The sequence below is a fragment of the Chlorocebus sabaeus genome, chromosome 1 (genome assembly GCF_047675955.1).
Source record: "Chlorocebus sabaeus isolate Y175 chromosome 1, mChlSab1.0.hap1, whole genome shotgun sequence".
NCBI classification, from domain to species: domain Eukaryota; kingdom Metazoa; phylum Chordata; class Mammalia; order Primates; family Cercopithecidae; genus Chlorocebus; species Chlorocebus sabaeus.
Genome location: NC_132904.1, coordinates 68413096 through 68427481, shown reverse-complemented (window position 1 = coordinate 68427481; position 14386 = coordinate 68413096). Strand labels below are relative to the sequence as shown.

At 42.8% G+C, this 14386-nt stretch overlaps 1 protein-coding gene across 4 annotated transcripts in view; it reads right to left on the bottom strand.

The window, feature by feature from the left end:
* The window catches only part of RNF121 (ring finger protein 121), a 67143-nt gene that overhangs the window by 3443 nt on the left and 49314 nt on the right, over window positions 1-14386 (bottom strand). For 2 of the 4 annotated variants that reach the window (XM_008020002.3, XM_008020003.3), the window contains 3 exons: window positions 11297-11451; window positions 6845-6952; window positions 3103-3223 (listed from right to left, as the gene is read on the bottom strand). In XM_008020002.3, the coding sequence (XP_008018193.1) occupies window positions 3103-3223; window positions 6845-6952; window positions 11297-11451 (384 nt within the window). The remainder of the gene's footprint in view (window positions 1-3102; window positions 3224-6844; window positions 6953-11296; window positions 11452-14386) is intronic. The other 2 variants (XM_073019071.1, XM_073019074.1) reach the window with 1 other exon arrangement.

The window sequence follows — 14386 nt, the reverse complement described above, 5'->3', positions numbered from 1 at the left end:
TTCACTTAAGCATTATCATAAGTAAGAAAGTAAAGAGTTTGGCATGTCCTCAAAAAGTTAAACACAGAATTACCAAATGACTGAGCAATTCCATTCTCGGTAAAAACCCAAAAGATATGAAACTAAGGACTAAACACACTTAAACGCCAGTGCTCACAGCATTACTCACAGTAGCCAAAAAGTGGAAACAACCCAAGTGCCTATCGACAGATAAATGAATAAACCGAATGTGGCGTCACACACAATGGAATACTATTCAGCCATAAAAAGGAATGATACATTCTATACACAGATGAACTCTGAAAACACTACGCTAAGTGAAGGAAGCCAGAGACAAAGGCACAAATCTTGTATGATTCCATTTACAAGAAATATCTACAATAGGCATGTTCATAGAGATGGAAAGTATATTAGAGGTAAACCAGGGGCTGTGGGGAGGGGTAATGAGGAGTTACTGCTTAATGGGCAGAGTTTGTTTGGGATGATGAAAAATTTTGGAATTAGACAGTGACAATGTTGCAGAATTCTGCAAATGTAATTAAGGCACTGAACTGTATACTTCAAAATGGTGAAAATGGTGACATGGTCTAGAAATCTCTTCTGGGGAGTAAACTGGTTAAAGGAAGATCCAATGTCTACATAAATAGGTAAGAGGGAAATGAAGGTAAAACACAAGACAGTTGTTCAAAAAGGAACCTAATAAACTGTTTATAAAGTGATTCAATGTACTGTTTTCAATTTGATCCAGTAGAGAAAAAAATTAGAATATTCCCATGATACCGAGAGAAAAAGTCCCTGGCCTTAAACGGTACTAGATTAAAGTTACCCAAGGTGATGGAAATACTCCTTTTTGGGGTGGGATCTTGGGGGATGACACTGAGACAGAGAGCACTTCTGTATTGCTTAATTACAAAGAGAACATATTACTTTTATAAACAGCAAAACAACAAAGATATATTTCCATTCTGAAAAAAAAATTAGAAATATTTACTTGTGTTTCTCAGATTGGTTGTTAATTTACCCATATTTCAGCATCTCTTCGTGATGTCCACCTGCTCCTCTTGCAGCATTTCCTATCTCAGTGAAAGGTACTACCATCCAAGCAGTTGCCGAATCAGAAATCTCAGCTTAGAGACCTACATTTCTTTCATATTTTTCCCTTCAGTCTTCAGAACCAAACTATATCTAAGTCCTGTTAACCTCCAAAATACTTCTCCAATACAGTATGTCCTCTCTTAACTTCATTGATAGTTTCTTGGAAACTGTGACTTTACGTGAAACGACATATAACAAAACCAACTATACCACTGGCTAATTGATGAGTTCAGTTCCTGTGTCATATTTCTGTCACAAAGACATCACCAAACCTCTATTTAAGAGATACCAAATTGTCTCTTAAATAAAGACTCAAAACACTTTTAATATTAAATGTTGAAATGAAATGTGTAGCTTTACACATAAAGATTAATAAAGCAAGTATGAAAACTTCCCCAATTTTTGGTAAAGCAGTGACAGTGGCTGTTGTTGTAGCGGTTGTGGGTTAAGTCAAGGAATAAAAGTTCACAAAGTAAAAATTGTAAGAAGCAACTCCTACCACTGTGCAGTTCAAAAACAATAACCAAATATGGACTAGGCACTTTTGTGCCCCATCATTTATTGTTGTGCCTTTGCATGATTATTGTACACTTTGTGAATTTTTACTTATTTAGAGACAACATCTTGCTCTGTTGCCCAGGCTGGAGTTTGGTGGCACAAACAAGCTCACGGCAGCCTTGAAACTCCTAGGCTCAAGCGGCCTCCCACCTTGGTCTCCGAAGTAACTGGGACTACAGGCATGTGCCACCACGCCCGGCTAATTTTTTTTTTTTCCTCATTTTTTTGTAGAGATGGGGTCTCACTATGTTGCTCAGGCTGGTCTTGAACTCCTGGGCTCAAGCAATCTGCCTGCCTCGGCCTCCAAAGGGAGCCACTGTGCCCAGCCCCTCCCAGGATTTTTAGTATAAAAATCAAAATCTTTAATTTGGCCTACAGGCTTTTTTCTAGTCTAGTCACTACTTCTCCAGACACTTCTTGGCCATACAACCGCACTGGTCTTAGTTCCTCAAAAACACCCACACTATCTCCCATGATAGGACTCTTACGAATGCTCTTTTCCTCTGCCTGGTTCTCACTTCATCCACTTAACTCCTACTCATTGTTCAAGTCAGCTTCATAGTCACTTTTTCAAGGAAGCCATCTTTGAGCCCCGAGACTAGGTCAAATGACATTACTACATGTGTTCACAGCATCATGAATCTTTCCTACATAATGTTTATTAAAGTTGTAATTTTATTTTTATCTGTGTTTGTTACTATAATAGCCATCTCTCCCACCCAGTTTATCTGGGCAAAAACAATGTTTATTTTTGTACACTTTTGTAATTCGGACACATAGCTATGTGTCTAGACACATAGCAGGCATTACAAAGTATTTACTGAATGAATGTTAACTTCCTGCTGGATAAAGTGGCTCCTTCCTATAATGGCCCTAAAGAGAAAAATTACAGTTACATCTGAGATTTGGCTAATTTTTTTTTTAAACAATTTCAACTTTTATTTTAGATTCAGAGGGTACATGTGCAGGTTTGTTTCATGGGTATACTGCGTGATACTGAGGTCTGGGGTACGAATGATCCTGTTGCCCATGTAGTGAGCATAGTACCCAACAGATAGTTTTTCAACCATTGTCCCCACTCCCTTCTCCTCTAGTAGCCCCCAGTGTCTACTGCTGCCATCTTTATGTCCATGAATACCCAACGTTTAGTTCCCACTTATAAGAAAGAACATGTAGTATTTGGTTTTCTGTTCCTACATTAACTGGTTTACACTAAAGGCCTCCAGCTAGCATGTTGCTGCAACCGACATGGTTTTATCCTTTTTTATGGCTGTGTTGCTTTCCAAACTTTAAGGAAGGAATGTCCATGCATACGCACATCTTGAAGGATTTTATTTGGCTTATCTCACCTCTTAGTGCCTTTCTCGTCCATTAAACAAGTGACGTCAACTTGAACAATTTGGAGGTGTCAAGAGTCTATTAAGTATTTAAGAACCCGGATGAACTCACCCCTATGGTAGATGCCATGTAGTCTGCACACATTTCTGCAAAGTCCCGTTCCAGAACTCCATAGTAGAGGCCATAGAAGAGAAGGGAGATGCCAAAGTCCATGGCATCTTCTGGTTTGATCCTGCAAGGGAAGTATTAGAGCTAGAAAGACCCACCCTGAGACATATCTTCTTTGGATTACTACTCTGGGACACACAAAGCAGGGCCCAAAGCGAGAAGGCCCAAAGGCTAAAGCAAGTGTGGGCAAACTATGACCAAATCCAGTCTGCTGCCTATTTTTATATGACCCATGAACACCTCTTGAGGAGGCTAGCACTGTAGGCTGCAAAGACCAAGCTACAGTATCCCCTCCTACCCCTTTTTCTCACTCTGCTCTTAGTCCTTGCCTCCCCTAACTGGTGGCAATGACTTGCAGCTGCCCAGGACCTGGGCTCCTTGGGACCTACATGTTGGGGACTCCACTGTTGGTAAGTGCCGGACATTAAGTGAGCTGCCTTGCTGAACTGTCTCTCCTCCAGCTAGCCACCCAAGTTGAAACAGCTGAGCTATCCATAAGGAGGAAAGGGCATGCCAGAAATCTGGGTGTCACTGGAGCAGAGAGTGAAAATTATCCCAGTGGCCACATGCCCCTCCTTCTGAGATTGTCTCGGCTTATGACAACTGAGCACAAAGCATGCTCACTACCTGAGACCTGGCCCCCTCCCCAGGCAAACAGGGTGGGACAGGGTAGGAGCTTTCCCTCTTGTACCAGGCTAGAGTGCAGTGGCTCACTGCAACTTCCACCCCCCGAGTAGCGGGTTCAAATGATTCTCTTGCCTCAGCCTCCTGAACAGCTGGGACTACAGGCGTGTGCCACCACACCTGGTTAATTTTTGTACTTTTAGTAAGAATGAGGTTTCACCATGTTGGCCAGGCTGGTTTTGAACTGACCTCAGGTGATCCACCTGCCTTGGCCTATAGTCCTATTGTCCCATAAGACCTGAAATATTTACTATTTGGACCTTTACAAAAACGGCTTGTCAAACACAGGTTTAGAAAAAAAAAAAAAAAAGATAAAATTAGTAAATATTTATTAATATACAGTAGTTACTATAAAATTATAAACTACATATATAAATAATCTGTATCATGTCATCAAAGTTAAATTTTGGTCCAAGTCTATTTAACAAGAAGGATAAAGATCTTGCCTATAACATTAGAAGGTTTAATAATTCCAAGGACCAATAATTTGCAACCTTGAGTCTATAAATCTTTGTTATAGAAAATTATCTTTGTTAAAATATTTGTACAAAGAACCGTATGTATTTGCTTAGTTACAAATTATATTTATATACAAAGTTGCATTTGCTTATGAACCTTGAATATTTAACTCACTAGAAAACACTGATCTTACGCCAATTAATTTGATCAGTAGCACAAAAATGATCAAGATTCTCAATTCTGTTTTCCTCATTGTAGAGTTTAGGCAAGTAAAAAGAAACTGTAATTACAGAAGAATTATATTTAAAACATAATGCAGAGGCCAGGCGTGGTGGCTCACGCCTGTAATCCCAACACTTGTGGGAGGCCAAGGCAGGTGGATCACCTGAAGTCAGTTCAAAACCAGCCTGGCCAACATGGTGAAACCCCATCCTTACTAAAAATACAAAAATTAACCAGGTGTGGTGGCACACGCCTATAGTCCCAGCTATTCAGGAGGCTGAGGCAGGAGAATCATTTGAACCCGCTACTCGGGAGGTGGAGGTTGCAGTGAGCCACTGCACTCTAGCCTGGGCAATAAAGCATGACTCCATCTCAAAAAAAAAAAAAAAAAAGAAAACCCATAATACAGAATCTTGATTTTTTTGTTTAACCATACAGGTTAGAAAGTTTCCAGGAGATATCTGTTTTCTTCGACAAGATGTGTTTGACTCTACAGTGATGAATTCATCTAAACCCTTCAGGAGCCTGTTTATTCTTTCAGCCTGTACTACCCCCGGAAGAAAGAATTTCATGAGTGTGCTCTCACTATATAAAATAGGATTTATTTTATTTATATTTTTTTCGAGATGGGGGTCTCCCTTTGTCACCTGGGCTGGAGTGCAGTGGCACAATCATAGCTCACTGCAGCCTTGAACTTCTGGGCTCAAGCAATTCTCCCGCCTCAGCCTCTTGAGTAGCTGGGGATACAGGTGCACGCCACTACACCCAGCTAATTTTCTTTTTTTTTTTTTTGGAGTTGAGGGTCTCAATATGTTGCCCGGTTTGGTCTTGAACTCCTGGCCTCAAGCAGTCCTCCTGCCTCAGCCTCCCAAATAGCTGGGATTACAAGTGAGAGCCACCACACCTGGCCAGGATTTATTTTTACTTGTCCTAAAATAAACTCCTTTCAGAGACTCCTGCCTACAATATAACTAGGCTCAGAGAAGAGGCCAGTAATCATTCCATTCATTATCTTAAATTTGAATCCTAAATCTCTAGCCTCAGTGCACTGTCCTAGGCTTAGGGCTCCTCGTGATCCACTGTCCACAGCCACCAGTATTTCATCCAAGAAATCATATTTCCACCCTCATCTGCCTCACTGACTCACGGTATGCTCCAGTCTTTGAGCTCAGGATTTCTTGGCACCTGACTCAATTCGGGGTAGGAAGACCCGTAAGCTAATAGAGATCTTCTGGAAGGCTTATGACAACTGAGGCAATAGCCAAAATTCCATTCCTAGGAATGCACCCTTAGGAAGCAACAGAGCAGCGTTATCTATGACGGTACTAAATTGAAACAACCTAAGTGCCCAAAAATGAAGCAGGACTTAACATCCATGGCTTAACTTTCTACAACTGTTTCCTGAGAAATCTTGTCGAATGTCAGCTATATGACAGGAAACACTAATTATGACCTGTGATTAGTACAACGCATCTGGACTGGGACATTCTTGAAACTGGATGTGTTCCTGGGGGAATGGGGCTCCTAGGCCAGGGTGGCTTCCACACCGGTCTGTGTCATCTCATTCCCTCACACCTAAGCTCTGAGTCTACTGTGAAGACTGCAGACACTGCTCTGCTCTTTTTGTTTTGTATCCTTCTAAGTCAAATCTGTTGCTAGTTGTAGCCAACCATAGTCATGTAGGTTGATGGTCTAGCCCAAGAGTCAGCAAACTTTTCCTATAAAGGGCCAGACGGTAAATATTTTAGGTTTTGTAGCCCATATGATCTTTATCATGACTATTCAACTCTGCTGTTTTAGTGGAAAAACAGCCACAGGCAATATATAAATGAATAAGCATGACTATGTTCCAGTAAAACTTTATTTCATAATAACAGGTTGTGGGCTATTTGGCACAGAGGGCACAGTTTGCCAACCCCTGGCCTGGTTGAACATAAGGCCATTCATGCAGAGTGGATGTTGCAAATGAACAGTACACACCAATGAGAAAAACAGCTCTATTAAAGTGACAGAATTATGGATAGCAGGTTATAATAACTATTATGCTTACTTTGGTTACTAGACTTTTCCACTAAAATATAAAGCCTTGGAAAATATAAAATGATTTAGGACTTTGACACTGTATATATTCAGACATTTCTTGCTTTCTGCCAGCACAAATCATGGAGAGCCTGTCTTTGCCCATTCCTCCACAGCACCCAAGTCTCCTATCCTGGATATTATGTCCCTCCTGTTAATAACCACGACTTGCAGCAAGAGGTACATCTCAACAGCCACTCTTCCCCAAACTCCAGCAAAAACAAAAACAAAGGGTACTCACTTGAATAATAAGTTAAGACCAAAGAGGGTAAACATGACAGCCATGTAGCCAACGATGCCAGTGGCATAGCTGATTTTATAGATTAGCAGGAACCACTTATAAACCAACCTGGGGAAAGGAGAGAAAGTTAGTGCAGCTGACACAGAGATTCTGGCCTCAGTGGTCACTGGATCACCAGAATCCTTTATTCTCACATCAATGGGGACACCACGGTCTTTGCTCAGGACTTACTGAGCAACTTCAGTTACTATTCAAAGCTGCTCACTCCCTTAACTGCAGAAACGCCTCCATATATTCGAGAAGTAGTACTTCTTTGTATTTTCTTTTTTTTTTTTTTTTTTTTTGGAGATGGAGTCTTGCTCTGTCACCTAAGCTGGAGTGCAGTGGCGCGACCTCGGCTCACTGCAATCTCTGCCTCCCGAGTTCGAGCGATTCTTCTGTCTCAGCCTCCTGAGTAGTTGGGTCTACAGGTGCCCACCACCACACCTGGCTAATTTTTATATTTTTTTAGTAGAGACGGGGTTTCACCACATTGGCCAGGCTGGTCTCAAATTCCTGACCTCATGATCTGCCTGCCTCAGCCTCCCAAAGTGCTGGGATTACAGGCGTGAGCCACCACGCCCAGCTGTGCTTTGTATTTTCATGGTCTCAGACCAAGGAAAAGATTCCTAAAAAGGCAGTTTCTGCCTCACAGAAGGAGCACAGCTGACCTTAGACAGCTATGTCACCTCAAATGAGGAAGTAAAAAGTATTAAACACAACTATGCTCAGAAGATTAACAGGCAGGAAGGCTAGTTGTTCAGAAACAGAAATCAAGAGACGAATCCGAGGTAGAATGAGCTACAGGTTTTTTGTACCTGGGCCTGGTTAGTCTGAATACAGCTTTGCTCCTATCCACAGGCCAAAAATGAAATGATGTATAATGAATTTGCTTCTGAAATGAATCTTCTTCTGAGGGAGAAGAGAAAGGAGAGAGGCACTTAAGAAGTACCTTTTGAGTTGGATACAAGTGTGTGGTGGTGGTGAAGTAGAATGGGGTTGTTCATGCTCCTGAAGGAGGAGTAGTGTGCCCCAGGAGCCAATGAAGAACAGCGTACAATCTAATTGATGGATCTCAGCTACTAGACTCAGCAAGAAAGACGGTTTCCTGAATGAACCAGGGCCTTTTTTTTTTTTTTTTTGGCTAGAGACAGGGTCTTCTTGCAATGTTGCCCAGGCTGGCCTCCAACTCCTAGGCTCAAGGGATCCTCCCACCTCAGCCTCCCTGGGATTACAAGCATAAACCGCTGCTGCTTCGCCAAACCAGAGCCTTTTAAATGCTACAAGAGTGGGTTCCCGTCATTAGGAGCCACTACTCTATCTCTGATGGGAGCTAATGAACAAGTTAGCAATCTGCCTGAATAACCAGCACAAGTCTGTGTGGTTCCTGAGAGCTGACTAGGTTACTACCAACCCTGCAGAGCCCTAGGGAGGAAAGTCAAGGTCCTTCCCTGCCCGTGCCTCCTTGCTGTGGCCAGGCAAGCGGTGATGGTTTCTCAGGCTAGGGAAAGGACCCAAACATCTTCCTTCTAGTGCTGTCTTAAAGAATACACACAGTTCCATTCTCCAGGGTTTGCACTGATCAGAAGGAAAGAGACATAGTGAAAGGGACATGAAATTTTAGGTCAAAAAACTCAATATGGATTAAGTGATGTTTTAGTAGCTGGGTAACCTCAGATAAGTCAAATCACCTCTTTGAGATAAGAGAGGTGTATGGAGCCCATTTCCCAGTATATAATACATGTTCATGAAATGCTGCATGTATAGTACAAATAAGGATGTTTATGAAAGTGCTATGAGGCAAGGAACAATGGCTCACACCTGGAATCCCAACACTTTGGGAGGCTGAGGTGGGAGGATTGTTTGAGTTCAGGAGTTCAAGACCAGCCTAGGAAACTCAGTGAGACCTTGCCTCTACTAAAAATAAAAATAAAAAAATAGCCAGGCAAGGTGGAACATGCCTGTAGTCCCAGCTACTCCAGAGACTGAGATGGGAAAACTGGTTGAGCCGAGGAGGATGAGGCTGCAGTGAGTTGTGATCATGGCACTGCACTCTAGCCTAGGAGACAGAGTGCGTCCCCAACTCTGTTTTTAAAAAGTGCTTTGAAATTGTAAAGCACTATCAAATGTTAGTTACAGGGCCGGGCATGGTGGCTCACACCTGTAATCCCAGCACTTTGGGAGCCCGAGGCAGGCAGATCACTTGAGGTCAGGAGTTTAAGACCAGCCTGGCCAACGTGGTCTCTACCAAAAATACAAAAAAAAAAAAATTAGGCCGGGCGCGGTGGCTCAAGCCTGTAATCCCAGCACTTTGGGAGGCCGAGACGGGTGGATCACGAGGTCAGGAGATCAAGACCATCCTGGCTAACACGGTGAAACCCCGTCTCTACTAAAAAATACAAAAAAACAACCGGGCGAGGTGGCGGGCACCTGTAGTCCCAGCTACTCGGGAGGCTGAGGCAGGAGAATGGCGTAAACCCGGGAGGCGGAGCTTGCAGTGAGCTGAGATCTGGCCACTGCACTCCAGCCTGGACAACAGAGCCAGACTCCATCTCAAAAAAAAAAAAAAAAAAAAAAAAAAATTAGCTGGGTGTGGTGGCACACAAACTGTAATCCCAGCTACTTGGGAGGCTGAGCCAGGAGAATTGCCTGAGCCCGGGAGGCAGAGGTTGCAGTGAACTGCACTCCAGCCTGGGCAACAGAGTGAGACACTGTCTCTAAATAAATAAATAAATAGCAAGGAGTTACTGGCTGGGCACGGTGGCTCACAAATGTAATCCCAGCACTTTGGGAGGTCGAGGCTGGCAGATCATGAGGTCAGGAGATCAAGACATCCTGGCTAACATGACGAAACCTCGTCTCTACTAAAAAACTACAAAAAATTAGCCAGGCATGGTGGTGGGCGCCTGTAGTCCCAGCAACTCGGGAGGCTGAGGCAGGAGAATGGTGTGAACCCGGGAGGCAGAGTTTGCAGTGAGCTGAGATCGCACCACTGCACTCCAGCCTGGGCGACAGAGCGAGACTCCGTCTCAAAAAAAAAAAAAAAAGCTAGTAGTTACTATTATAAAAATCCTCCATATTAGAGACATATTTTCAATCATTTTAGCCAAAAGTTGGCACTGTTTGTGGTGTTCATGGTGACTCTTACATTGTTCTACTGCATTTTTTCTTCATATCACCTTATCTCCCTATGTGAGGTAGCAATTACTGTCCCATTTTTAGGGATGAAGAATTCAAGGCTCAGAAAGGTAAGGTCATACAGTTGAACAAGTGGCAGGGCTAGAGGTCCCAATTCACATTCATCCGGCTCCACATCCTGTATCTTCCACAATGGCCCTTAAATTACCAAAGCCAGAGAGAAACTTCTGGATCACCTATTTCACCTTATACAATGAAACTCCAGAAGGCCAGAGAAAGGCTTGCAGGAAAGTAGAACATAAGACTAGGAAGAAGAGCAGTCTACCACTGAAAGACTTTGGATCAGGTGGTCACAATTTTGAGGCTGGCCAGTCAAGCTCTCTTGGACCTACACAAACCTCTGTCATAGCACTTCCCAACTTCACTGCAACAGGAGCTTTCTCGTCCATCTCCTCCATTAAACAGAGTACTCCTTGAGACAGGGACCATGTCTTATCCAGCTCTGTATCCCCAGCGCTCAGCACAGGGCCTGGCACATAGTAGGTGCTTATTTGAATGAATGAGAAAATCTCTTTTTCTGTTGAGTACAGATATTAAATTACCTCACAAGCTGGTTGGGAGGATCAAATGAGAAACGAATATGAATAAAATAAAAAGAATTATACAGGCAGTGGCTGCTTTGTGACTCAAGAAGGAGGTATTGTTTATTGGAAAATTATAAATTTGCTAAGATTCATTCGTTCAACAAAAATTCGCAGAGGAGGCTACTATGTGCCAGGCCCCATGGCAGGGCTTGAATATACAGTGACAAACACAATGGATGTGGTTCCTGATCTCAGAGGTAAGAGTTTAGTGAGGGAGATAGATACTCAAAATAGTATTTAGTTATAAATTGTGGTAAGTTATATGAAGGAACACTACTGTGCAATATGAGAGAATATACTGGAAAATCTAATTCAGAGATCAGAGAAGGGTTCACAGAAGAAAACATTTAAAATGAGACCATAATGATCACCATGATTTGTTTATTTTTGTTTGCCTTTAATATAAGAAGACCTTGAAACCATAAAGTAAGCTATACAGAAATATCTGGGGTTTTTAATCGATGAATAGGGGAGGGGGTCTCCCAATAAGCTCGTTTTAGAGGGGCCCCATGCCAAGTAGTTTTGGCAGACAAAACCAGGAATTTTTTCAGTCTAAACCTATGTTCCTCCCATGCATTCCAACCCACTAGCTTTGGAAAACCTGGGCTCTTCCCACTATTTAAACTCTCACCTTGGGGTTGTCTGTACTAGAGGTTTTCGGGTGGCTCGGAAGGTGACAAAGGCTGTGACAGCAGAGAACAAGATCCAGATCACTAGGAACCTCCACCAGTGCAGCTTCACTGTGAAATAGAGGGGAACAACCCACATCTGAAAGAGGGTCACCATCTGAAACACAAACACAAGCACTTCAGCTCTAGCCAGATCCCTCTGCAGCTCTGTCCACAGTCCCAAATGCAGCTTGTTTTCTATTTTAGCTTGATCCTCTCCTGTACTTCCAGCTTTGGATAAAGGTAACTCCACTAGTGATACAAGTCAGAAACTTAGGACCATATTTGATTCCTCCTCCCTTTCATCCCTCACTCAACTATCTCTTGGATATATTCTTTCCCTTCCATTTGAGCTCTTGCTACCACTTGGCTGGCTGACTGCAATGAGCTCTTTGTTAATCTCCCTGCATTCAGTGTCTATCCTTTTGAGGAGTGAAAGAATAGTAACCCGAACACAAAATCTTGACCGTGTCATTTCTCTGCTTGAACAGTCCCCCTGCATAAAGGATAGGATCCAACATTCCTTTTATTTATTTTGAGATGGAGTCTTGCTCAGGTTGCCCAGGTTGGAGTGTAATGGCTTGATCTCGGCTCACTGTAGCCTCTGCCTCTCAGGTTTAAGCGATTCTCCTGCCTCAGCCTCCCGAGTAGCTGGGATTATAGGCACATGCCGCTATGCCTGGCTAATTTTTGTATTTTTTGTAGAGAGGATCCAACATTCTTAGCCAGGCTGTCAAATCCCCCATAATATGGCCCCAACCTACTATTTCAAGGGCCATCTGCCACTCCCCAGGCCTTTAAGCCAGGTTGTCCCCATCAGGTTGTCCTTCCCACCTGCCTTTCTGCCTGACAATATCACATCCAAGACACACAAGGCCTTCAGTCTCCTTTCCAGGCAGAAAGTGCTTTCCAGTGCTCCAAATGCATTTTGTTTTCTAACATCATTATAGTGCTTACCTAGAGTATGAGGCTGGGCTTGAATTCATTCTCTACCTGTATGTAAGCTCCCTGTGGGCAGTGACTAGGCCGTATTCCCATTTCCTCTACACTAGAAAACTGCTGGCACATGATATGTCCTCAATAAATTCCAATAAATAAAAGGAAAGTAAAACGAGAGTAGGATTCCCTCGGAGAGAGGTACATTTCTATTTTAAAGAGTGCCTGTTTTACTCTCCCTCCTTCAGAGCCTTCCCTCAGACTTGTTAGCTGAAGTTTTTTAAAGGCATAAAATAATTCTAACTCTAAGATAGAAGTTTGAAGTCATCGCCAGTCTTCTCTCCAATGCCTCCTAACTCCCTTCCCAACCACCCTTCTGTCACTAGATGTCACCCTTCTCCAGTGAGTAGCAGGTATAAAAAAAGATAGCACATAATACGTAATGGAGGTTTTCTTCCTGATGCCATCAACAAAATGAAAGAATATTTTTTAAAAAACAACAACAAAAAAGAGAGATACAGAGAGGAAAAGAGTGGCTAGTTTCCTGGCGTTCTATAGTAAACTAAGAAAGTATTTACTTGGCCAGGCATGGTGGCTCACACTTGTAATCCCAGCACTTTGGGAGGCTGAGGTGGGCAGATCACGAGGTCAGGAGATTGAGACCATCCTGGCTAACACGGTGAAACCTCGTCTCTAATAAATACAAAAAAAATACAAAAAAAAAATACAAAAAAAAAAAAAAAAATTAGCTGGGCGTGGTGGCAGGCGCCTGTAGTCCCAGCTACTCACTCGGGAGGCTGAGGCAGGAGAAGAGTGTGAACCCAGGAGGCGGAGCTTGCAGTGAGCCGAGATCGCGCCATTGCACTGCAGCCAAGGTGACAGAGCAAGACTCTGTCTCAAAAAAAAAAAAAGATTAGGGATTTCTAGACCAGTGCTATCCAAACGAAATATCATGCAAGTCACAAACATAGTTTAAAATCTTCTAGTTACATTTTTTAAAAGGTAAGAAGAAACAGGTTTTCATTTCAATAATATATTCTATTTATCCCAATAAATACAAAATATCTCAATATGTATTCAAGATTAAAATTATTTATGAAATGGCTTACTTTTTTTGGTACTAAGGCTTTGAAATCAAATATGTATTTTACATTTACAACAGACTAGCTACATTTCAAGTGGTCAGCAGGCACATGGGACTGATGGCTGCCATAATAGGTAGTGCAGCTTAGAGCTTCGTTTTAGTGTTTTTCTGTAGCTACCATTCTCTTACAGACTTCTCTGTGACCAAAAAAAGCCTCAGATGGTCAGGCATGGTGGCTCACGCCTGTAATCCCAGCATTTTGGGAGGCCAAGGCAGGTGGATCACCTTAGGTCAGCAGTTTAAGACCAGCCTGGCCAACATGGTGAAACCCCGTCTCTATTAAAAATTAGCCAGGCCTGGTGGCAGGCACCTGTAATTCCAGCTACTTGGGAGGCTGAGGCAGGAGAATCTCTTGAAACTGGGAGGTGGAGGTTGCAGCAAGCTGAGATTGCGCCATCACACTCCAGCCCAGGTGACAGAGTGTGAGACTCCATCTTAAAAAACAAAACACACACACACACACACACACACAAACGTCATTTTACAGGAAAAAAAGAAACAGAACAGGACAGAGAAAATGGTAAGCAGAACCACTTTGCTTTAGAGGTTCCCATTCTGTGTACCTGAGGGTACTGGCTGCTGGTCCATGAGCCATGAAGCCTCAATAACAATTCGCTGCACAGGAACCCACAACTGACTCTCTGAATGAAGCATTCTAAAACAGTCTGACCTTACATAAAAAGTGTGGAAGCACCAGGATGTACTAACAAACGGCTACCCAAATAATGCCCCAGGTGCCATTTTCTGTGAGACACTAGGAGCACCAAGAAAAGACATCACAACAAACAACTGCAGATTATTTAAACTAGGGGAAAAGGCAACCCAACTTATGAAACTAAAAGGGTGGCATATGGCAAGAAGGGGTGGAGGGTTTTTGGTCTTCACGCTATTTGCTTTAACAGGCTCATGGGACTATTTACAAAACAGTAGGCCCAGAGAAGAACTGAATCACATAGTCTGGTCACATTTGCTC